This window comes from Elgaria multicarinata, chromosome 3 (genome assembly GCF_023053635.1).
Source record: "Elgaria multicarinata webbii isolate HBS135686 ecotype San Diego chromosome 3, rElgMul1.1.pri, whole genome shotgun sequence".
NCBI classification, from domain to species: Eukaryota; Metazoa; Chordata; class Lepidosauria; order Squamata; family Anguidae; genus Elgaria; species Elgaria multicarinata.
This window is the reverse complement of record NC_086173.1, coordinates 53,320,955-53,346,969: the sequence shown is the minus strand read 5'-3', so window position 1 is coordinate 53,346,969 and position 26,015 is coordinate 53,320,955. Positions and strand designations below refer to the sequence as shown.

Below are 26,015 nucleotides of genomic sequence, written 5' to 3'. Positions count from 1 at the left end.
GATTGAGAGAGGCTGAGCTAAACCTCGTGTTCTGAAAAATGGATTCCCATAAGACAGAGGTTGATTGAAATCTCTATTCTCAGAGTAAAGTTGGAAAACATGCCATCAATAGGGTGGCCAGTTATACATTGCAAAAAGAGAGAGGGAAAACAAAAGAAGGTACAACACTGTGCAAAAACTGCATATGCAAATTTGTATGTATAACTTCAAATTTAGAAGCAATTACTAGAATTTCAATAGAGTTACTTCTATAGTGAAGTAACTTCTATAGGGAAGAGTGTAACCAGGTGACCTGTGTGCTTGCTCAATCTGTGACCCAGGCAAGGCCAGCCCTACCATTAGCCAGTGAGAAGCAGTCATTTCAGGCAGCAAATAGGTGGCAGGCAGCAAGGTGTTGGAGAAGGGAATTGTGAGCCATGCACCCTGCTCTGCACCCCTTAAATTAGTTCACAGCCTTGAGGGGCAATGGAGGATACTGCCCAATTGAAGACAGTCCTGTTGATTTTTGTATATGTAATAGGAGCGATGCCATCTTGTCCTTCACTCAGGCAGCAAAAGGTCTTGGGCCCTCACTGGGTCCAGGTGCTAACTGTGGATGGGCAGCTTCATGCCCCCTGCTCCCTTGAGGACCTTCAAATAGAGGACTTCCCTCTGTAAAGTAGGACACCTGGCTAGTTAGCATCAATTGCATCTTCCTTTTTTACAGTCCCCTCCCCCCAAGCAGAGGATTGTATCTGATGTTAGTCTAATTTAAGCCCATCATTTCAATGGGCCTACTCTAAATCAAGACTAACACTGGATAGAGCCCAGGGTCCACACTGTCATCCCTACTGAAATTCACATGGGAGGAAAGGAAGCAACCTTCTATATTGGGGGGGGGGGGGCGAGGGGGGAATTGCTTCTCCTTCCATGAAACCAGACGCTCTGTCTTACAGTTCGTCGCTTTCCCTGGATTGTGAAGGGGATGGAAGGCTTTCCTCATGTAGTTCCCTGCCAGTGGCAGCTTGGGGGACCCCGCCTCCGACTACTTTCCTTGTGGAATTTAGTTTTCCTTCTTCCTCATACCTAAGGCTGTGGAGAGGGGGGAATTGAGGGGCGCCACTCCCTTAAGTGGAAGGCCACTCGCTCGCCTCAGGCGCTGGCTAGAGCCGCCTGCTGCGCTGCTGACACGAGTCCCTGATGGGCGGAGTTGGCCCTCCTGCTCCTAGCCCTGCCCGGGATCTGGGAAAGGCACCAGCCCCGGCCGCGCGCTCTTCGCCTCTTGGGTCGAGCTCAGCAGCATGGATACGGGCTCCGGCCCCCTCAGCCCCGTGTCCAATCTGCTCCAGGAAGGCCCCTTCAGCTGCCCCATCTGCCTCGACGCCCTGAAGGACCCGGCCACCATCCCGTGCGGCCACAACTTCTGCTTGCGCTGCATCGGAGCGCACAGGCAGCACCCAGGGGGCGTCGCCGGAGCCCAGCAAGGGACCTCCCGGTGCCCTCTCTGCCAGGAGCCTTTCCCCGCTGATCTCCAGCTCCGGAAGAACCACACCCTGGCCGAGCTGCTGCAGATCCGGCTGCCCGCTCCGAGCAGCCCGGCGGCGGGGTTGGCCATGTCCCCCGAGGAGCTGCGCGCTCCCGCCGGAGACGCCTGCCGGCCCGGGAACGCCGATAGCCGCCCTCCGCGCGAGCAGGAGGAGGAAGTGGTGCTTTGCGACTTCTGCACCGACGGGGAGCGGGCCGAGGCGGCGCAGTCGTGCCTGGTGTGCCTGGCCTCGTTCTGCGCCCCCCACCTGCAGCCTCATCTCAAAAGCCCCGCTTTCCAAGGGCATCGGCTGGTGCCGCCCTTGCGGCACATCGAGGAAAGCCTCTGCAAGCTGCACCTCAAGCCCCTGGAGAGCTTCTGCCGCACCGACGGGAGCTGCATCTGCCAGCTGTGCCGGGTCCAGGAGCACCGGAGCCATGAGGTGGTGGCGGTGGAGGTGGAGCGGGAGCACGTGGAGGTGGGTAGCAGCCGCAGCCGTCGAAGGCACAAAAAGGCCCTTTGTGCAGCCTTGTTCGAGGGGCGCGGCGGGCTCGCGTTCCCCTCGCGGGACTGTGCGGAGATTCCTGCGAGCGTCGCTCACTAATTCCTGAGCAACCGAGAGAGTCCTGGGGGCAGCGATGGGGGTTGCTGGGTTGTTGCTTGACGTGCTAAATTTAGGAGCGTCACAGCCTGAAACTCCGATAGCGTCGGGAAGTGGCTGACTGGAAATGAGGGGCCGGGAAACGTGGAGGCGGGAAAACTCGGCTGGAAGGAACGGCAGACAGAGGATTGAGTCCAATTCCATTGAAATGAATGGGACTAAAGTTAGACTAACATTGGATACAAGCCAGAATGTGATTTGTCAAATGTTTGGAAACTACCTCAAAACTTGCTTACTTAGACACCCTGTTTCCTACTTTAGGGATATGGCCAGTGAGGAGGAAAAGGCACTCTGCACATGCTCAAAGGCCCATTTTTAGAGTTTACTTTTTAAAAGGAGAGACATTTAGGAGCAGACTCATTTTTAGAGACTGGCTACAGTTACTCAGTACAGGGATAGAAACGCACTGTATCTCAGAGGAACTTAAAGTAGTACTTAATTTTCCAAAAGGAGAGGTGCTGGGGTCAGATCTACTTGACAATCTTACACATTGAGCTGGAAGCCTTTCCCTTACATTTAATTTATAGTTAAGAAGTGTGGGCAAAGCTAAAATAGCCCAGGGTAAGGTTGAGCCGTGCACTTTGCTTTCTAGTTAGCCTAGATGTTCTGGGGTGAGTGTTTGGAGACAGAGGTATTCTCTCATGTATGATATCGTTGGATAACCCTGATGCTGAAAACAGATTTGTAGCAGAGCCCTGGTGAGTTTTGGTAGTGGAGCATGGTCAAGGAGATTGGCAAAGCCTAGGTGGGGAACTACAGGTTTGAAGCAAGGGAAAAGGAGAAGCAAATGGCACTTTATATAGGGTGACCATATGGAAAGGAGGACAGAGCTCCTGTATCTTGAACAGTTGTCTAGAAAAGGGAATTTCAGCAGGTGTCATTTGTATACATGCAGCATCCGGTGAAATTCCCTCTTCATCACAACAGTTAAAGCTGCAGGAGCTATACCAGTGACCAGATACAAAAGAGGACAGGGCCACCAAATGCCACCTTGATGTGCAAACAGCCCTAGTGACTGTCCCAGAGTCACCCAATGAGCTTTATGGCCAAGGGGGGACTAGAATCCAGATCTTTTGGGTCTCAGCCCAACACTTTAACCACTACACCACACTGGCTCTCTATTTCGAATTCCCAGTTATTTAACAGTAGCAACAACAAATCCTTAGGCTCAGGATGTGCTCAGAGGCACCCTATTAGTTAATTCTCTTCTTAGATCTTTTTCACCTGGCTCTTGTTGGTGGGTCTTGGGGTGCTAGAAAAAAAACAAAGTGGATTCAGCAAGCCTGAAGATTGGGTTGACTGTTTGGAGCAGGTGATCAGATTGTTTGTACAATGGACAGTGCTGCTGCCTGGGTGACATCTTTAAGGTGAAGTACACATGAGAGGGCCTCTTTAGTCTGAGTGTCTGGCTAGGCATATGGCCCTCTAGAGTTGTAGTTCAAGACTTTGGTAGGGCAGCAGATTTGGGAAGAATGCCGGAGAGGAGCAGTGGAACGACAGGAGGAAGGGCAAGGACTGTTGGAAGAAACCCTTGCCTGGCTGTCCCACAGTGACTGCAGCTTGGTCTGGCAGCCTTTGAGTTGTAGCAGGCTGTCAATGCATGGAGATGGAAGACTTGAATCGTTGCTGGCTGTGTGGACAGAATGCACTGCAAAGGACAGGGTGGAGTACCATGAGGAAATAATGTTTAAACTCAGAAAAGGGGAGTCTTAATTGGGTTCAAACCCATTACATTCAGAATACACTGAATAATTTTTGTCTCGGACTGTGTACAAACAATTCTTTATATAGGATTATTTCTTCCTTACCATACTAAGATCATTAGCCCTTAACCAGCATTGGTAGGTTGATAACCATACTACCATAGTAGTGAGTGCAGCATGCTTAAGGAGTGAAAATTGTTTGGCTCTGTTTTCTGAACTGCAGATGTACAAATAAATGAAGTAATTAAATTGACTAGACCACATTGCAAGCAAGTTTGGGTCTAATCACTTTTATTCCTAAAGTGAACATTGCACTTTTAAAAAACCTTTTAACAGTGTTTTAAGGCTGCGGTCCTAGTCATGCTTACCTGGAAGGAAGTCCCATTGAATTTAGTTGGATGTACTTCTGAACAAACATGCATTATGCTGTTAAGGTGTTTATGTAGATATGCATCTGTTCTTTAATCTACAAACAATTCCAAAACAGACTCAGCATGGAAGGGGATTAATCACCATGGGAACCATCCAAAAGGTGACTAGGACAGTCACATCCATTGTAGCAATTCTGACCATACTGCTGGTTAGGAGTTCTTTTCAGCTTTTCCCAGTTACTGCTCAAAGTGATGGAGAAACCTGCAAAACCCATTTAACCAAAAACTTTTGGGAAGAAAAACAAATGAATGTGTGTACCTGTTACCATGTGTCTACTGTTACACCCAAGATGTAAGTGTACACATGTGACCAACCAAAAGTTATGGATCTTGAGCTGAGAGACAAGGTGCACCACAGGTAAATTGCATTTCACATTTAAACCAGGAGAATATTAGCTATTGAACACAGACTAAGATCCGAATCAAGTAATACAGGCTTTATTACAAAATCTGTGAGTTTACCAAATATATAGAAATTGGTTAGATTAGATTAACACAGATTAGATTAACCCAGTTGAGCTTGGACCCGCAACTCTTAGCTAGACATATAAAACCAGGAAGTAGAGAGAAAGCAATAGAGGGGGAAAGGTATGGTTGTAAAGCAAGGGGAGGGTGCTAGAGATCTGTGTTGGAGACCTAGATGCCATGGAGCAAGCTCAGAATGTACCTGTCACAGGACTGAGCAAAGCACGGGGCAGAATGGAGAGGTGATAAAAAGAAACTGGAAAAAATCAGACAGAAGGAAAATGGTAGTGTAGATATTTTACCTGTTTCAGAGAAAAAGGAGTCAAAGGAGGGTCTTTCCCAAAGGTTCGTAGTGATGCAAGAGTTTGTCAAGGGGGACCAGATACCAGGACTATGGGAATGGCAGTTCACAAAGTAAAATGGGAATAAATCCACCTTGTCTCTACAAAAAACAATGGACAGGTTGTTTTTGTTCCCAGGCAGGCAAAAAGTAATGGGGGACTGAAGATAAGCAAGCCACTTAGGTCTCCTTGACCTCCACACAATTAGAATTTAAGAGCCCTGCTTAGTTGGCTCTGGCCAAAGATCTATCTGGTCCCACAGTGACCAACTAGATTCCTCTGGGAAGCCTACAAGCAGGACATGATTGCAACAGCACCCTTTCGCTCAGGTTTTCCACTGGCGTTCAGAGGCAGGGTGCATCTGATACTGGGGGCAATATAGAGGCATCAGGACTAGAAACCATTGATGACTAAATTACTTCTGGTATGAAAGGCAGCATGTCTGCCTGCAATCTCCCATCACTGCCTTCGTCTGCTTGGGAACAAAAACAACTTACTGATTGTTTTTGTAAAAACAGAATGGAGTGGGGCAAGTTAGATGAAAACTGGTTTCTCCAATGAACCCTTCTAACTGAGCTAAACATAGAAGTGACTAGCTTAGAAAAAGCCAGGCAATTAATGTCCCGATTTCCTGTTGGGCCACTGTTTTTAAAAGAACTCAAGAACTGCAATACAGGGGTGAGAGGGACCATCTTGGGGCTATCTGCCATCTCCAAGCACATCTCAGGGAAAGCAATCCATACTGCCTCCTGGATGGCTGCTCCAGGAACACCAGCCTGTAGGTCGGATGGGTGCTGCTCCAGCTGTGGTCAGGAGGAGCGAGGCAGGGGCTCCTTCTGGGCCAGCTGTGGTCGGAGGGGCCAAGCAAGGTCTCTAGGAAGATGGGTTGCGGGCGGATAGCCCCTGGCAGAGGGTCTCCTTGAAAGAAGGACTGGAATGCAGTTGGGCTGCTGGTGCTGGATGAGACGGTGGCTGGTGAGGTGCTGGTGGAGGTTCTAAGGACCCGGAAGGCTGCGGTTGTTTGCTGGGGCAGCAGGGATGGGCTCATGGAACCACTGCCTGTGGCCATGATCAAGGGCAGGCGTGGGGCAGAAGCAGCCTTCTGCACGGGTGTACTGGTCAGAGGATGCCATGTGTGGTGAATGCCCTAGGTCATTGCTCTCTGTTGGGGCTACTGGAGGTGTCATCCTGAGCTGAGAACTGCCCCTTTGGGGGTGTTGGCATTGGCGGGGGGGGGATGACCAACAGCGTGATCCTGCTCCTCACGGTGTATCCAGGCACAACGTCATGTCCTTCTTCTAGTAGCCATGCCAGCTCATCATAGAAGGGCATGGTGCGTGGTTCAACCCCGCTCATCTTGTTGTGTGTCACAGTCTCCTTGAACTTCTTTTTGAGCCTGTGGAGCTTGTCCTTGCACTGCTTGGCAGTGCGGTCACACCCGCGTAGCTTCATCTCGCTGGAAAGCCAGGGTTAGAGGCTGTCATGCCTGGCAGTGGCCATATAGCTTGTGCCTCTGGGCTACTCCATAGCTCAATGAATGCGCCCACTGTTTTAGACCATGCTGGCAAAAGTAGCAGTCCGCAGCGTTAGTGGGAAGCTTCCAGGATCATCTGCCAGGAAGGATCCTCAGCAGCAGTGGGAGAGTACAGATTAGGGACCTGGAGATAGCTTTGGGAACTAGCCATAGACACTGGGGCAGGGAAGGGGTGATTGCAGAAGCAGGCCCATTGAAGTGTTATGTATACTGGTGGCAGTGGGACATGTTTCTTTTGCTGGATCTACTGAGGTCCTCAGTAAGAGTATCACTAGAATTACAGCTTTAGTAGCTTCATATCTTCTCAGAGACTATTGCTTTCAGTGGAGATGGTTCTCACATTCAGCTACAAGTCATGAATGCTGAGCTATCAAGTGATGTAAGTGTATGGTGGTATACATATATTCCCTTGGGACTATACTCTGGGGATATATAGTCTTTCTAGCTTGTGGGGGGATGGGGAGTTGGGTTTTGCATAGAGATAGCAGGAGAAACAAGTGTAAGGCAGGGGGCCTGAGAGGAGGATATTTGGAAAGGATTTGGAAGTTCCCTTCTGAGTATCCTTGTTGGGTTGAAAGTTTAGACTCCAGAGACCTAGAAGGGACCGGGTGCCAGGTCATGGTACATGGAGATTTTCTCAGTGAAGAAGAACACTTTCTGTTGAAATTACAACCTTCTATAAGTTCTGAAGTATTGAGAACTGAGGTTTGACTGAATTAGAACTATACGGAGGCTGAAAGAAGGTGTCATCACGGGGTGTGGAGGGTGCGCATGCATGTGCATATGCTTCTGGTGCTGTTCAGTGTTTAACCATCCCCTAGAATGCTTTCCAGCAAAGGGGTGATAATAGAAAGACAAACATTTAGCTGAACTTCACTTTGGTGGATAGACGGTCTGGGCTGCCAAATTACACACATGTAAACAATCTGTTGCAGTTGGATTTGGGAAGAACGCAGAAACAAAAGTCAAGGGGTGGGTGGGGAGAAATAGTGTGATTAATTCCATCTGGTGTTAACTGGGCCCAGCCAATTCCTGTTCCGACTGCTTTGCCTTTGGTGTAATTGCACCCGGAGCTCATTTCTTTCCCTTGTAGCTCTTTCCCACAGTGGCTCAGACCGGCTCCTTTATTTCGTTTGGCTGCTTTCCCAGGTTCCGCTCCTTGCCCCGTTTGCCTTTTGTGTTCCATTGACGACGGGGCTTTTTTTTTCCATCACTCCCCTTCCCAGATGGCGCTGACTCACCTCCCACATTTTCACCCACTCATTTTAATAGAGCTGTCAGTTTTGGTTTAGTACAGAGTAAGTTAGGAAACCACATAGTTACATAGGAAGCTGCCTGATACGAAGTCAGGCCCTTGGTCCTCCTAGGCTAGTATTGCTGACACTGACTGGCAGTCACTCTTCAGGGTTTCTGACCATACCCGGCGAAGCTGGGGATTGAAGAGGGCACCTTTTGCATGCAAAGCAGGTGCTCTACCTGCGCACCCCACATCTCCAAAAGGTGCATTGACTCTGTGCTATCTTTGGGGGGATTGTTAGACTTGGGAAAGTCATGTAAGAAGTACTTTCCAACTCCTTAAAGCAACTTAAATCTAAAGATCTTTACATGGGGCATTTAAGGACATAGAATTCTTCCTTAATCTGTTATATCAAATGTTTGGGAAGTGAAATGCATTTAAAAGATAGAAGGTGCACTGACTGGTATTAACATGCTATAATAAGCCATTGAAAGTGCCTTAAACCTTGTAGTATGCTCAACCCCAAAAGGCCTGCTTGCAGAGTGTTGAGCTCATTAGAACTTGAGGGACCTCGATTTGGTGTTCTCTTCCAGCGCCCTTGCCATAAGCCGTGCACAGGAGTGAAAGCTACTGTGGTTTTCATAGTGAGAACAGGTCTCCCTAAAATAGCACCAGCAGTCATTGTAGTCATTGTGGACAACTTTCAGGGGGATGGGGGGCTGCATCGACTCCACCCCGGGACTCACTAGGGGCCACACCCCGCTACACTGAATTTTTCTGCCACCACAAGGATAAATTGGTGTAATTTTTGCTGTGGCAACAAATTCACCAGCAGCAGCATGGGACACAATAGGGGGGTGTAAAAACATCAGGGGCACACATAGGGTCTGTGGGCCGTGTGTTGCCCACCCCTGCTATAGAGGTACAAAGGAGGGGGCATAGAGACCATCCGTAAGGTGAATCTTGCAATGGAGTTCGAAGAGCATAGCAAAGTTGCGGCAAGGAAGGGAATTGAGTATTGGTTAAAATGAGGCAGAGTTTGGCAAAGGTTAGAAGGGGGTTGAAAAGGGAACAGATCTGAACACTGCCTAATACGTTGTAGACAATCCTGTGGCCCAGTGGTGGAGCACATCCTTTGCATCTAGAAGGTCTTGGGTTCAGTATCTGAGTACCTCTGGTTATAGGGACGTGGGTAGCAGTGCATGAAAGACTTTGGCATGAGACTCTGGAGAGCTACTGCCAATCACGGCCAACACAACTGGACTAGATGGACCAATTGACTGAGAGGATATAAGGCAACCCTTTGAATCCTAGGCACCGAGTCCTTTTCTCCTGCCAAGCAGCCATCAATTGTCCTCAGTTCTTTTATGGAGCCAGAGCAGTCTGTAGCTGATGAATGGAAGGGAACACATCTATTAATTATTTTTCCCCTGGAATAAAATGTTATCACTCCTGGGTGGAAGAAGTAGATGCATTCCCATGTGACAAAAATAGATTGCTCTTGGCTCTGGATCAGAGATGGCTACACTTGGCAAGGCGTAAAACAGCCTTCCCCAACTTGGTGTTCTCCAGATGTGTTGAGACTAGAGCTTCCACCGTCCCAAGCCAGTATGGGCACTGGAGATGATGGGAGTTGTAATGCAACTAGATTGGAGGGTGCCAGTTGGGGAAGGCTGGAGTAGAGCAAGTTTCTTCTTTCAGGGCAAGTCTGAAAAAGCATTCTTTAGGAATGGTGTGAGTGAGAAAGTTAGAATGCACATGCATAACAATATAGTTGCGTTGCATAAGAATAACACCTTGGCATATTCCTCTAAAGCAGGGGTGGGTGGACTTGCAATTTGAAGGTTCTACTTTGGTTTTATTATTAGAACCCAGAGATCCACCAAGTGCAAAATAGTGGCTCAGGCAGATGGGCATATGGTAAGAATGATGGAGCATGGTGCCCTTGAGCACATGATCAGCAGGGGAATTTATGCTCAGTACCAGAACCAAGCTCACAGAAGTCCGTTCTCATGCAAGCTTTTTCAGAATCCTAATTTGCAGCGGGAGGAGTGTTAGTTGTTGCTGTTGTTAGACAATGAGAGTTGGAAGTCCTTGCCAATTTATAAGTAGATCCCAATCTGCCTTCTCTGAAGCAAGGCCTGGCTTTTTAGATGTTTTGGACAATAGCTTCTATAATCCCTGACCAGGCTGACTGGGGCTGATAGGAGTTGAACTCCAAAACTTCTGGAGGGCACCAGCTTGCCTAACCCTGATCTAAAGAGAGAGGATAGCCACCTGCTTAGCCCATGCTAAAGTGACATTACCATTTCTTTTAACATGCATCTGTTTTGTTTTAGTTCCATGCAATACTAGGAAGAAGCAGTGTTATGTTTTTAATTCGTGTACATAATTAGCACATGCAACTAAGAATCATCTATTCCCCACTCTGGGGGAAAGGAGCAAGCTGTTTTACCAGAATCTGGCATTATGTTAAACAGTCTGGGTTACTTTACAGTTTAATCTCTTTCCTTCCTGCTCCCTAGTTCTGTTTTTAAGAGATCAGTGGGTTACTATGGCTTCCCCAGATAAGCTCTGTGCGTGGCACTCTTAATTTCCTTGCTTTCTGGTCTGGCCGAGGGTGTTGATATGATTTGGGCTGGGGCTGTTCCTTTCTCTGATAGTGCAATGATTGTTCCTTTCAGTGCAGCCCTCTCAGTCTGGTCTTTATCTCCCTCCGGCACATTGTTTAAACCGAGCTTGGAGCACTTTGCTCTTTTTAGAAAGTTTCCAGTCAAAATTCAGCTATTGGACAATTGGAAAGGAGGAAATAATGGCTTCCCTTACAGGTCCTTTAGACAGTAGGCTGTTGCTTTTGCAAAAACAAACAGACACACACAATACATGGTGATGATGATGGTTCCAAAGACTCCCATGTGTTCAGGGTCGACTGCCAGAGAAAGGGGTTGTTCCTGTTTTTGAAAAAATTGTTGGGAACAAAATAAATAAGTGAAGAGAAAAGAGAGACCATAAGGACAATGAGTTATGTAGCATGGGTAGACCGTATATAGGGGCTTGGGGGAGCAGGGGAGATGAGACCGAGTGCAAAGTGAATTGATTGACCATAAACATCTATATTCAGATGTCCCCTGGGATTTGCATCTTCAGAAAAAATGATTAATTTTAGCCTATACAGAAACACATTCATTGTAAACCTTTATCTGTAATGATGGCAATTTGAATATAAACGTGTCCTCTTCTATAAATGCAAGTAGATTTGTGATTCCTTCTTCCCCTATTTTTTTTTTTTAATTGGTAGGCCCAGAGACCGAAAATCTTGAACAATGTTGAGAATCAGCTGGATGAAATTGGAGTCACTATTTCACAGACAAGGAGGACTGTGGACCTTATCAAAGTAAGATGATCACCTTTTTTTCCTTCCAAGACTAAAAACTGAATGTTGAATCACTTTCCCATGCCCTGTTCCATCATTTACACAGAAATCCCTACGATATCTCTGGATGTAGGGGGTTAAGGGCGTAGGCTAACAATCCCTGGCCTGGTTAGCATCTGAACTCCCATCATTCCCAGCCAGCATGGCCAATGGCCTGGAATGCTGGGAGTTGTAGTCCAAAAGATCTGGAGGGCAGCAGGTTGGGGAAGACTGGTGTAGGCTGCCTGTAGACTTAGGCCACAGCTAGACCTAAGGTTTATCCTGGGATCATCCAGGGTTCCCCCCTGCCTGAGCACTGGATCCCCTGTGTGTCACCCATATGAACAAGTTTGACCCCTGGACGATCCAGGGATAAACCTTAGGTCTAGCTATGGCCTTAGTTACCAAGAGATGGCTCATCCATGGATACTTTCCGTATACTACTAAAATGTTCTGAGGTTTCATTAAAAAGGATGTATAAACAAAAGAACAAAAGTACTCTTGCATGCGCACACTGTTATGCAAATATACAAATTTCCTGAGAGTTAATCTACATAGGCAGCAGAATTGCACGGTGTTTTTCCCAGACTGTGCCACCTCAGACTGCAGGTGGATCACATATTTTAATGTTCCATTATCAGAGTGTATGTATATGTGACTCTGTGCCTTTTGAAAAGTAGAATGCCAAGGGTAGCCTCCTTCAAAACATGCTATTTTTGCATTGGCACAAGGACACTTCCTCATTTCTGGAAATCTGATAAAGACAGGAAGATATTTTATTAATAGCCATCTTGGTTTAGTGCATTCCTGAGATTCTGAGCCTTAGCTAAGGGATCAGGAACACTCCTTACTTTTCAGTGTTAACTGGTTTCAAACGCCAGTAGAAAGCCAACCATGGTTAGCATTCAGCATTGTACTGCTGCAACAATAAATGGGGTTGGCACTGCAAAGGGAAGAGAGCTGCAAATTTGAATGGGAGAAGGGAAAGGAGTGATTGCTGTTAATTTTTTAAAAATAAATTATGATGTCTCCTGTTGTGTTTAGCATCATGCAGAATGTCTAGTTTGGCCTAAGAGTATTGGCTACTTAAATACAGATATTGAATAACTTTTAATGGGTCTTTTATCTCACCCCTTTAAAGGACGGTTTGTTCATGTTTTGGGGAACCACAGTATATTAGATGGACTTTAATTGATTTCAAGCCACATCTGTGTGTTTAGGGCACTGCCCAGAAGGAGAAGGTCAGCAAGGTCTTTGCCGAGACAGCCAGGGTCCTTGCAACTTTTCAGAAGGAAGTCCTTGGCTTCATCGAGGATGGGGAAAGAGCCATGCTGAGCGGGGCAGAGGAGGAGCTGCGGCAGAAGGAAGAGAGGCGTGCCCTGCTGACCGAATGCAGGCAGAACCTGGAGAAGGTCCCCAGCACAGATACCATCTCTTTCTTGCAGGTGTGCTCTGCATATTAGTCCTGAGGATGACTGACCTGCTAGCAGAGAGTCGACCACAAGGGCAGCCAATGAATGGCTCTACTCCTTGCCTCTTCCTGTCCTTCCTCATCTGGGCAGCAGAAAAATAGGAGCATTCATGCTGCAACATCTCTCCCTGGAGAAGGGCAGCAGCAATTTCGGACCCACAAGCTTGTTCATGGACAGGTGCTTTTTTCCTGCCCAGATGGAGCTTTGTTTATGGATGAATCAGGACATCTCAAAACTACATTTAGATTTGCTGCTCGTACTTACGGTGACAGCCTGAGTGCCATTTCACACGTTCTGCAGCAGCAAAGCTGGCTTTGCCACCAAGCATGCTCTCAAAAGGAGCTAAACCCATCCTGACTCTCTGATGTAGATATTTCTAAATGGAAATGTTATGTTCATGGATTACATTTTTAGGTATGCACTTCAAACATTTTTTGAAGTGAACCGCCCAGAGAGCTTCGGCTATTGGGCGGTATAAAAATGTAATAAATATAATATAAATATATAATATAATAATATATAAATATAATATAATATAAACATTTTGAATGTGCATCTGAAACAAAACACATAATGTGTGAAATAAATAAATAAACACCCCTCCGATGTCCTATTCTTCATAAGCATGATGCAATCCAGGCAGAAAAGAAAGCACCTAGCCATGAGCAGCAATGGTTGTGTGAACTGGTATTTAATATTATGGGCTACTGGAGAAACTGTGTGAAGCTAGGAGCCATGATTTATAGTAGACAAATTATGTGGATATGTGTGCTTGATAGCTAATGTGTGACAGTGGGTGATTCTGTGTGGGTAAAGGCAGCAAAAACAACAACATTTAAATAAATAAAAATCAAATAAAATGGGGTTACTCCCGCATTGGGGGAAGGTGGAAATAGGCTTTTATTTCTTGTGCTGGGCCCCACAACTTGTAGAGCTTCTATTAATATTACAGTACTCAGACCTGTCAGGATCTCTACTGGGAAATGTGTCCTCATCTGTTTCATTTGTATAGGCTGGGTAAAACAACCTTATAGGGAGGAGGCTCTGTTGGCTTCTGCTTTGTTCCAAATGTAGATCCAGGAGTGCAGCATGCCAGCAACTACAGCCAGTATAGCTGCTCTTTCTCTCTCTCCTTCTGGTATGTCTATTTCCATACCATGAGCTGCAGTCATAGGCTTTCTGGTGTTCTGGGAAAAGGCGGGTCTGCAGAATCAGTCCTACAGTCCATCAATTGCTGTATTTTTTTTTATTTGGCACAGGAGTTTCAGGCACTGAAAATAGCAGCTGAAGAAAAAAACATCTCATGTACAAGCTTCCCTAAAGAGCTGAGCTTTATCAAATCCAGCCACGCTGTGCTCGCAGTGAAGGAGCTGCTAGTGAACATTTGCAAGAACCAGTGGGATCAGCTCTCAGGGAAGGGAGATGAAGGCCCTGTTCTGTACGGGATGCCGGAAGGTTTGTAGTGGAGGAAATGCTGTCCTTATGTTCCACATAGAGCCTTATGAGTTTTCTGCAGTGTTTTGACTTCAGAATTCTTTGCTGGCTCTGCAGTTTCTGTAGAACCTCTTTCAGCCTGGGGCAGAATTCCATTTTGGACAAGCTCTCAGGCTGCATTCCAGTGGCGGGTGTGTGGCTGAAGGCAAAAGAGGCATGGCTGAAAATGCCAGCATATTTTAGCTTAAACCTCTTGCTGCCAGTATTTATTCAGAACTAAGCCTTAGGGGAGGCATTTCAACCTTTTAGAATGGGGGAAATCCTCGCACAAAATCCAGGAAACTGCCAAACTACTGGAAGAAAGAGGGTGATGCCAGGGGAAGAGTGAGTAGCCATCCAGGGAACCCCAGGGAGCTGGGAGCTGGTTTAGGACTCCGGGCCAGAAGCTCTGCACCCCCTGCTTTAGAAAGTATTTGTGGCTACAGAATATCAGATGCAGAGATGATGATGATGATGATGATGATGATGATGATGATGATTTATTACATTTGGATACCACCCCATAGCCAAGGCTCTCTGGGCGGTTTACATAGGATACCAATAGTAGCTGCCCAGCAAATGATTCAATCCACCATCTCCAAATAACGATATATTTCTAAGCCTCTGACTATGAGTGGGTTGGAAGAATGGGCAACAACACACATAGCTTCTCCTCCTTTCCACCAGTTTTCAGGGTGTTCACTATAGAACCATTTCAATACTTTTTCTTCTCCTGTATTTTATTTTAGAAATTCCTAATTCTTCCCCTTGATGCCACTGTGGTAGCCAGCCTTATGCAAATTTAGCATAAACTTGCATTCATGTGATACATTTTATTTGTAGAGTTTTGCTGCTTTTATTTTGCAGTTTAGACTCTGGGGCATTAGAATCCACTGGGCATTATTCACATGATAGGTAGTCATTCTGTTCATCTACATTCCCTTTGGTATTTTATAAAGGAGCACATAAGCACTTTCAAATTGGCATTTGAGACTAGTAGCTGAATGTGAAAAGTCAACATCCTCAAAGGGAAAATATGTTGCAAGCTACAGCCAACAGCTCAAAGTACTGCAAAGCATGCAGCTGCTCTAAAATTGCATAATAACAAGACTCTAATTTGGTCTCAGGTTTCTGGGACTCATTGCCTTACTCTTGAGGTTTCATGAGGTTTCCATAATGACTCAAATCTGAAAGCAACAAACAGATATCGTTGGGTGTGGTCAGCAGTGGTTTGGGGAGCCTATCCAAAGTGGCTGTCCTTGAAATAGGGCCTTGTCTTTCAGAACATAGGGGAAGCTTCATTTATTGACAACCTTTAGTTTCCAGACTCCCGATCCTACCAGGATTAGTGCTGATGTTGCTGGCTGAGTTGTAAAGGGAGTTAGCTGTCTTCTAGCTGCATTGTTTGAAACTCCCATTTTGTTTGCATTTTCCCTGTGCAGGTGCACAAAACAGTACTCAGGCCATTTCCCCCAATTTCATTTGGCTAGTATGGCTCTTTGTTCTAATGAAGACCACCTTTCCCCAGTTACAATCAACTGCTACCCAGAGAAGTCATAGCAAAGTGAATGCTAGCCTAGCTTTGGGTCCTGACTGTTCAGGACCTGCATCCCTGAAGTGTTTAGGCTCTGTCATCAATCCCTGTTGCCTTCATGGACATGTTTCAGACCATGTAGGGGCAGGAGAAGTACTTCCTGAGTGCTCAGCAAGCCTGGGATAATTGCCCCCAACTACTTCCAGGTTTCTTCCCATCGCTGTCCATACTTGCACAATCCAACTAGAGTAGGGTAACCATATGAAAAGGAGGACAAGGCTCCTGTATCTTTAAAGTTGTATAGAAAAGGGAATTTCAGCAAGTGTCATTTGAATGCATGTAGCACCTGGTGAAATTTTGTCTTCATCATAACAGTTAAAGCTGTAGGAGTCTTGCCCTCTTGACCAGATACAAAAGAGAGGAGGGCACCTGCAGCTTTTAACGATTGCAATGAAGAGGGAATTTCATCAGATGCTGTATGCATACAAATGTCACCTGCTGAAAATCCCTTTTCTCTACAACTGTTAAAGATACAGGAGCCCCATCCTCTTTTTCATATGGTCACCCTAAACTAGAGGAAAAGTTTGACATCTGTGAAAACTGAGCACGCCACACCCTTGTAAGGGGGGAAGGCTGAAGGAAGGGGAGCAGAAAGGGTTTAAAGGTTTGCAGACCTAAGAAAAAAGTTTCCCAGCCCAACCACTTAGTAATGTGGATGGATTACAACATCTGGGGTGGGAAGAAAGCAGCTCTTGAGATTTTGGGGGGAATTCACTCCGATGTCAGCATGACCAATAGGCAGGAATGCTAGGAGATGAAGTCCAAAACATACTTCCGGCCACCCCTGGACTGGAGGACCACAGCACATTTATGAGTAGTCCTTGTTGCTGGTTAGCTGTAGAATAGCATGATCATATATTGATAGAATCTTGAATCCTGTAATAACTCCCTGTGGGATTTCCTTCTGATTTATAGGTTTAAAAGTCTAAGCACAGTAGCCCTATTGATACTAGCTGAAGCTGAGGTAAAAGAGGGAGATTTGCCCCCAAGTGGCTGTTTGGAATGGCGCACCACACACAGCCCCTTTAGTGTGCATGTTTATTTTTGCTGTATGGAGTGCTGGTGTAAAAATTATAACACATTCCTCTCCTCACAGTGACCATTGGACCCCAGGTTCCTGAAAAAAGCAGCAATCCTGCCTGTTTGGAGTCACGAGACTATTTTCTCAAATGTAAGACAACTTTATTTTATATATTTCTTTTTCTCGGGTGATTGAGCAAGTTTTAGCAGAAGGCAGGCTTTCTAGTGTAGCGTATTACATAATTGTAAGTCTATTTGAAGTTCATGCCAAAATTAATTGACAATAAAAATTATATGCACAGTCCAGCCAAAATGAAATACTTTTCAATTACATGAACGAATGATTTTTTACCCACTGGAATCAACAGGTCTGAAAAGTGGTTCACTTTGGTTGTATAGCATTAGTGCCCGTTACATCCCCTGACAGGAAAGTTACATAAGGAGATACCCAAATCTGGTCAATAGGCTATATAGCCCAAGCCTGTCAACGGATTATTTCCAATATTTATAAACCACTTTTCAATTAAGCAATTAGAGTACAACATTGTTCAAACTATTTTAAAAAATACTTTAAAATAGGTTTAATGACTCAGTAGTTGTCTTTGCCAGCCTGGCTACTTCTAGTAGAGATGTGGGGATTTAAAAATGGGTAGGAGAGAGGACACAGGACATGCCCTGTCATCATGCTACCCCCTATTCTGCATATTAGAGGAGATGGAGAACATGTGTTCACTCCTTCATTGCATAAAATGGTTGCTGAAAGAGCTATTTAAGTTAATTATATAGTGGACTACCATAAGGGCTAGGAATTATTATTTTTAAATAGCCTGAGATTCTTGATGCGCTATATACTTTTTAAAAAGCGTGTATTCTGTTTTTCTACTTTAAAAGACTACAAGGTGACTTAAATAAAAGTAAATAGTAAAAATAACCAAATTCCTAAAATGGCAATTGGCAAACTAAATTATGCAACATTACAAAATTGGTAAAACAAATTTACTGCCACCCTAAAAGATAGTCTTGGTAGTATCAGGTGGACCTCCATGGGGAGGAAATTCCAGAGCTGGAATTCAACCTTGTGGTCCTTCCCTTTGGTAACCACTTGCCTAGCCTCCCAAAATGGGGCACCTGGATAAGGCTTCAGGACAAGATCTTAATTGACACACAGGTTCATATGTGAGCCACCAAAATGCAAGAAATCTAGGGATAGGCAGAGCAGCAGTTGGATTTGCTGGCTCTGGAATACATGAGAGCTCAGACTCCTAAGCATCTGAGCACTCATGGTTTAAAGCGCATGTGTATCAAGCTCTCATGTTTGACGGGGCAGTTGGGGTGGGAGAGAGAACCTGAAACCATGAAGGCAGTTTTTGCTAAAATGTAGAGAAAGTAGAAGGGGTCTTAATTATCAGTGTGCCACTAATTTCTTCATCACAGTTTCTGCTGTCCACAGTCCTGTCACACTCTGCCTCTAAACAACCATTAAGGGCTCAACACATTATGCCAGCTATTCTTTTTTACTAGGTTGTTGCAAGAGTCCAATCCCACCATGATAACCATAAGGTAATTCCTGGAATAATTGGACCTTACACGCAGAAGTGTGTTAATGAAAGGAAAGTGACTTTAAAAAACCACACCTTTGCCTGCCTGCCAAACACACAGGCAGCACACAGTGCCTAAGAATGGAGCCCTTGTGTGAAGGGATAGGTGGGCACAGAAACGTGCTACAACACAGTTTTTAAGACCCCCTGTCTCCTTCTCCTGCTGGTGGTAAGCAGCCAAACTCCGGATGCTTGGCATAGGTTTTATGTACACCATACACACAACTAGAGCCTTCTCTGTTTTATATACATACGACTGGAGCCTTCTCTTTGCCCCCTGCCCCCCATTGCTGTTCCTCCCCAGTGCAAATGTACACATGCAACTTAAAACACATATTTTGCTTTGCCTCTCTGTTAGGCCACTCTCTAATATAAGCGAAGGCTGCAAAAGGTGCTCATGGCCAGGATATGATGCATTCCTGAGCTGATTGTCACTTAGCCTCAGAGATTTTAACCCACCAGACAAAAATATTTATTACTTCTTGACGAACTGAAAAGCACCTTCATGGAAGGCTGGCTCTTCGTCTCACTCTTGCATGTTCCCATCTTCACCTTTGACCCCACCCATCACTGGAATGTGGCCCCTGAGTGCTACTGTGATAAATGTACTCATTTTTGTGCAAGATATATTTAGGATGCAGCTTTGGAGTTCTCCGTTCACAGAACAGAAAATTAGTTAAAAATGTCAAACCTTCTTAAACTTCCCAAGAGACTGCTAAACGACGAAATATACAAGCCCCTGTGACTGTATGTTTTGGTTTTGTTGTCCAGAGAGACCTTGTGACCTTATTTGCTTATCTTTTCGCCTGCCTTTTCTCTCACCTTCTGCACAGTTGCTTTCATCATCGATTTGGACAGCGATACTGCTGATAAGTTCCTCCAGCTCTTTGGAACCAAGGGAGCCAAGCGTGTACTGAACCCCATTGCCTATCCCGAGAGCAAAACCAGATTCATCAACTGTGAGCAGCTGTTGGGCGAGAACGTAATGAACCGTGGCAACTATTACTGGGAAGTGGAGATCATTGATGGCTGGGTGAGCATTGGGGTCATCACGGAGGATTACAACCCACAGGAATCATATGACACGGGCCGTCTGGGCAGGAACGAGAAGTCCTGCTGCCTGCAATGGAACGGGCAGAACTATGTCGCTTGGTTTGGCGGCTTTGACTGTGTGATACAGCAGCCTTTCTTCCATACCATCGGGGTGTACTTGGAGTATTCAGAGAAGGTGCTGACATTCTACGGAGTCAAAGATTCCAAGATGACGTGCCTGCAGCAGTTCAAAGTTGCTCGCTTCAAAAAGGGCAGTTTTGATCCCTTCCAGAATAAGATCAACCACCAGTTTCCAACCCTCTTCACACACAACCTCAAACCAGCCTTTTTCCTCGAAAGTGTAGATGCCCACATGCAGCTTGGGCCTTTAAAAAAAGACTGTGTTTCAGTGCTGAAGCGACGGTAACACACTCAGTGTATAGCAAGAGAATATTGGATTCAGCAAAGAAAGTTAAAATAAAATCACTTTGGGGACAGTACATCACCTTATTGGTCTAGGGATGTGAGACTCATCACTTATAAATCTGTCACTGCCAGATTTGAATAATTGGATAGGTATCTTTAAAAATAATAGACCTTTTAGTCAAAGACATATAATCTTATGGCATATTCACACTGGGCTTATCCCAGAACACCTGATGTTTTGAGTCACTGTTCTTCTCTTTCTATATCAAGGGTGGGTAACTTGTGGCCCTCCAGATGCAAGATAAAGCCTGGGCTGGAATTCTAATACTGCCTTCCCCAACCTGGTCTCCCCCAGATGTTCTGGGCTACAACTCCCAGCATCCCCTGGGGGACAGGAGCAAGAGATTGGGCTCTTTTAGCATCTGTAAGGCCATTGAGTCCAACATATGTTATTTCTTTTCAAGCAGTAGGTGGAAGACCTAAAGTTGTTAGCGTTTGAGTATAGAACCAAGAAAATGGGGTGAGATATACTGATTAAGGCAGAGAATGGAGGTTTGAACTTCTGTATGTGGTAAAAAACTGAAGCAAATATATGTCAGCCTTCCCCAATCTGGTGCCCTCCTGTGGTGTTGGACTACAGCTCCTATCATTTCCCAGACAGCATGCCAGTGGAATTGGGTAAGGATGATGGGAGTTGTAATTCAACACATTCAGAGGGGCTGCAAGTTGGGAAAGACTGGCATACTGAATCAACCCTTTCCAACGCCACAACTAACATGAGGCTGCAAACAATATTTCATTTAACATCTAGTCCTACTGAGAGCATTGAGGAAGGGGGAGAAATCCCAATGTCCCCTCTAGCTGCTGCCTGAGCTAATCTATGATGCATTACAAACATTTCTGTGGGCATTAAGGCACTAAACCTAAACTTCTGATTTAAACTGTTCTGTTTCAGAATGCGAGATGGTGGTTGAGTTGAAACAGATTCCTTCCATTTCTGGGATATCATGAACAACTGATTGTTACAAGACTTAATATAAATGTATGATGATGGAAGGGAAAATGAAACTTGGTTAGATTGGAAATAGAATTAATGTTTAGTTCCAAGATTTATCTTCATGCATTCATCTTCAAAATAATAACTGAATTACTCTAATGCTAGTGTACTTCGTTATCCATGGTATTAGTATTACAGATATGGTTGTAAGAGTTTTCTCCAGTATTAGTCTGTAAATTGCCTGCCCCACAATGCTTGTTTTTTTGGTACAAAATAAATTCTATTACGTACTGTATACAGAGTGAAAAATATTATGTACTGGATTAATCATGAAGTTAATTGAATGAGTTCACTTGTTCCTGTCTACCAGCAAGAAACAATGAGGTCACCATAACTATTTTCTACTTCCGCTAATGGAAATAACTACAGTGCAATGGCTCACAATCTTTGCCCAGCATTGTTATATTTAAGCCTGTTAAACTTTCAGCCAGATGCTAAGTAGATTTAATCAGACATTAGTCTGTCTTGAATCATTGTGAGAGACTTACTTCCTGGTAAACATGCCTGATTGCAGCCATATACCTTCTCTACTGCAATTGGCTGTTGACAGAATGCTGTACTAGTAATATTGTGACTTCTATGTTCTCAACAAGCCTTTGGGGATCAACTGGAATGATCAAAAAGTTCACACTGAAGCAAACCTGGCTGTATCCATTGTTCCTTTATAAGCAAAAGGGTAAAGCCAGTATGTTTCTTTCCTTACATAACTGTGCTATTGATACTCTTCCTAAACTGTGTTTCACTTTTGGAATAGTAACTTTTTGCTTTGTCCCTCCCCACCAAAAACCATACACAAGTTGTTGTATAATAAAGTGTGTGGGGAAATAAGTGGGGATCTAACTTCCATTAAACAATGTGCAAATACAATCCTAATTTCTCTGTCTTCTGTAAACCAGGAATGAATTCCCATCTGCTTTCTGCAATGGTTAGCATTTATACCAGTTTTCTATGGTCAGATAATAAATGGCCACCTTTCTGTCTCTACTATAGAATCTATAGATAACAAGTGTACTGCTTGCACAATCCACACCATCCACTGAACAAATAACATTTGCACACCAATGTATTTGTGTATTTATTTATTTATTTATTTATAAGGCCCATATTTCTTTGTTTCATGATGATATACACCTCTTCCTTGGATAAAATCTAGGGCTCCCCCCGCCCCGGCACCAAATTCTATCACAAAGTATCATGGGAAGACACTCATGACTACTGTAATACTTGGTGCTAAACATGTTGACTAACGTCAAGCTCAGCACAAACCTGAATAATTCTCCACTCTCCACATTCATTCTCTAAGTTCTGTCCTCTGAAGTGCATGGAAATGGAGAGGGACTGGTCTTGGATATGGGTTTTTTAAAATTAGTTGGGGGAAGTTCAGGTCCAGATAGGCAAGGATGGTTTGGACAGCGGACATCTCTGGGTGCAGCATTGTGAACTAAAGCAGTAATGTGATGATTAGTACTGAAGGTGGCTTACAGTTTAAAACATTGGTTTACAACAAAAAGAAGATACACAAAGGGGAGTAGGGGGTAATAAGCAAAATCTGGATATCAATGCTTTTACAGCATTACATAATAAAGGTAGTTAATGAAACAGGTGAAATTGTCATTTCGGGAGACAATTCTGGGAAGGGAGAGCAAAAGGAGAGTAGATCTCAGCCAAGCTTCTAGAGGGGGTGCTCACCTTTCCCTTTGTCACAGGTGGAATGGCCACTGATGGACGCAGCTCTAGAAGGAGAGAACCCAAATGGCAATATTTATTTATTTTACTTATATCCAACCCTTACTATCTAACAACCATATAAAACACAATATATTGCATAAAGAACATTAACATCATGGCTCTAAAACCACAAATATATACTAAAATGCAATAAATACATCAATACAATCAATAAAAAACCCAAATATAGCATTTGCCTATGCTCCTAAAACCTGCACAAATAAATAAGGATTTAACTGGCACCTAAATGACAGCAGCGTGGGGGATAGCCAAATCTCTACTGGAAGAGGGTTCCATAGCCCTGCTAGATGTGGTAGCTCCAGGGACCACACTCCTCAAGGCTACCACAAGCAAAGTCCCATCCCTCAGCTGATCTTAAATCCCAGGATGGTTGATATTGGGGAAGGCAGCACTAACCAGACTGTTGGTGGAAACCTTGCTGCCTCACCTCTCCCTGTGATGCAGCCAGGTGCAATAGGACTGGGCAAGGGCTAAGACAGTAGCAGCGAATGATTTATTTAAGGTTAATCGTTTGTTTTTTCTTTTAAAATTCCTGGTTCTTTGGCTCAATCTTTCATGGCAAGTTTAGAGCAAGCACCTAATGAAACCATGTATAAACACAGTATTGTAATCGTTCTGAGACCATAAAATAAGGCAAGTTGCAAAACTGCAGCTGTTGTTTTCATAATGACGTTCAATTAATTTTCTTTCTTACAAACAGAAATAATGCTATTTCTATTTTGTTGCAGCTCTGTCTTCTCCCTAACAGGGCTTGCGAACTTGACCACATTTGCTAGTGGGGGTTCATTTGTAGATGTACATATAGTTCTCACTTACAGCATTTTAACTTGGATGAAAGCCCTGGAAAAATGAGTGTTTTCTCCACTACTGAGCCAGCCAGGAAATTTCTTCATAAAAAAGCAATGGCACAAAACCACACAAAACTAGAATTGTAGTAAAAATAGCTCGTAAAGCCACAGAAGTGCAAAGATTTCTTTTTTTAAAGGCTAAATACCTGCCTCTGAATTGCAGCTGTTCTGTATGGCAAAAACACCAAAAAATCAAGTTACACTAATATAGCTTTCCCCAATCTGGTGACTTCCAGATGTTTTGGACTACAACTTCCAGCATTCCTGACCATTGGTCATGCTGGCAGGGGCTGAAGTCCAAAACATCAGTATGTCTGCTGTTTCCTGTTTAAGTGGTGTTCAGATGATTTAATATATATTTTATAGAGAGTGAGAAGAAATAAATCAGGAGGCAAATATATTATCAATTAAGAATCCTGCCAAAAGAGGATGAAATTAGTGTATGGACTAGCTTTAAGCATAAATCTAAAGTAATACATAACTAAGTCCCATGGAAAGCCATGGGGGTTTACTTAGTAATGACTTAATCCTGATTAGAATTAAGTCATATTTTCTTGTTCCACTGGTTTCAACTGAGCTTAAATGCAAAGTATATTAAAATATACTGAAATCTATAATGCAGGATGGTGAGGGAGGGGGACCTCGGGCCTGGGGGCCCAATTCAGCTCTCTGAATTTCCCAAGATGGCCAGAGCCCTTCCCCACCCACCAGATAATGATATTGATGCTGATGATTGATTTATATATAGGGGCAGCATCAATGCACATGGCACTGTACAAAACAAGAATAAAACAGCAATTCCTTGCCACAATGCATGCATTCTAATAAAATCCTCAAAATAAAACTGAAAGGAAGGATGGTTTGCCACCTTTTGTACAGTTTTCCCCTATTCTAAATTATTGAAATACTTCTCCTAAGGTTTAGTTTTAGCCAGTAAGAACTTTAAGCTACAATATGCTATTGGCCCTGCCTACGGCCATACTACCTTGAACACGCCCGATCTCGTCTGATCGCTATTGGCCCTGCCCCCTTTGCCTTCAGTCCTGCCCCCTTTGCCATTGGCCCACCCATCACTGAAATACAGCCCTCCCTGGTCACAGAGAACTTCTCCAAAATTGAATTTGGCTCTTGGGCTGAAAGAGGTTCCTCACCATGCTATAACGTAAAATCCACCAAATGTTTGACATTATTCGTATTAATATCAATTTTATTATTCATCTTCGTAAGCTGCTCTGAGAGCCTTGACAAGCGGGGTAAAAATGTTGTAACCAAATAAATAACATTCTGGTGATTGTAACCACAAAAAACAAAGGTCCACAACTATGAGTCATTCCACCTGTTTCCATTGTTAATCCACTCTTCTGTGACCTACGCCTTTCAGGTTTTTGTACTTCAACTCCCATCAGCCCCACACAGCATAGCCAGTGGTCAAGAATGTTGGAAGCTGTTGTCCAAAGCATTGGGAGGGCACCAGGTTGGGCTAGGCTGAGCTAGTCAATGAGGCAGTGGAGTCATGGGGCCAGGCAGGCTAGCTCAGCCCTTAACTCTCAACGTGGTCTCTCTCACACACACATCAGAGAACTTCAGAAAGGGCTCTAAGCACATACTAATGTACATTCATAGATCGGCCCTCAGATGGAGGAGTGCTACATGCACAGCATGTGCACAGAGAGCACCTTCTGAACACTTGCGGGGGTGTTGCTACCAGCTGTAGGCCCAGGCTAGCCCATACACCCCTTCACAGGTTCTTTCAATGTGTATGTATGCAAGTGGGTTTCTGAACGCCCCCCACCCCGATATATAAACTATGCAACTTTAAGAACTGGTCCCTGAATTTGCTTCTTTTCGTGTTTTCATCCCATTTCCCTTTTGTGTTGTGCATTTTAGATTGTAAGCTTGCGGGTCAGGAGTCTTGTTTTTGTTTTTCATCTGTGCACGGAGCTTAGTAAATATCATGTGCTTTCTAAATGTTTAATAGTAATCCTGAGTGACCGATGGAAATGGAGATTGCCTTTTGAGAACATCTTAAATTTGACCTTGATGTTTAAATGAGCAATATATTGTTGTTGTTTTCTGGGGTTTTCTGGACCCTTTAATACAGTTCCTCAGTTGTGGTGACCCCCAACCATAAAATTATTTTCGTTCTCCTCTACACGATCCATTGTCATGGGATGGTTTGCTAATGAAAATAATACATAACAATAGCTTTAATAATACAAAAGATGATACATGACAGTTCAGTCAATACAGTTTCCTAAGACCATCGGAAATATGTGTTTTCCGATGGTCTTAGGCGACTCCTGTGAAAGGGTCATTCGACCCCAAAGGGGTCCCGACCCACAGGTTGAGAACCGCTGATATATGACAACCGACAACACTTCATGCCCCTCTCAATCACTTAGATAACGTCCGCTTCTCTCCCCCCACTCCGCGCTCTCTTTACACTTCCCAAGATGCA

The 26,015-nt window shown here is 44.5% G+C and overlaps 1 protein-coding gene across 1 annotated transcript; it reads left to right on the top strand.

Moving 5' to 3' along the window:
• Positions 1–1,280: 1,280 nt before the first annotated feature.
• TRIM47 (tripartite motif containing 47) lies at positions 1,281–21,809 on the top strand. Its single transcript, XM_063121507.1, has 6 exons — positions 1,281–1,982; positions 11,175–11,270; positions 12,509–12,733; positions 14,020–14,215; positions 16,924–16,998; positions 19,279–21,809. Exons 1-6 carry the CDS (start codon positions 1,281–1,283, stop codon positions 19,902–19,904), a joined length of 1,920 nt encoding a protein of 639 aa, XP_062977577.1. The 3' UTR covers positions 19,905–21,809.
• The last annotated feature ends 4,206 nt before the right edge of the window (positions 21,810–26,015 follow it).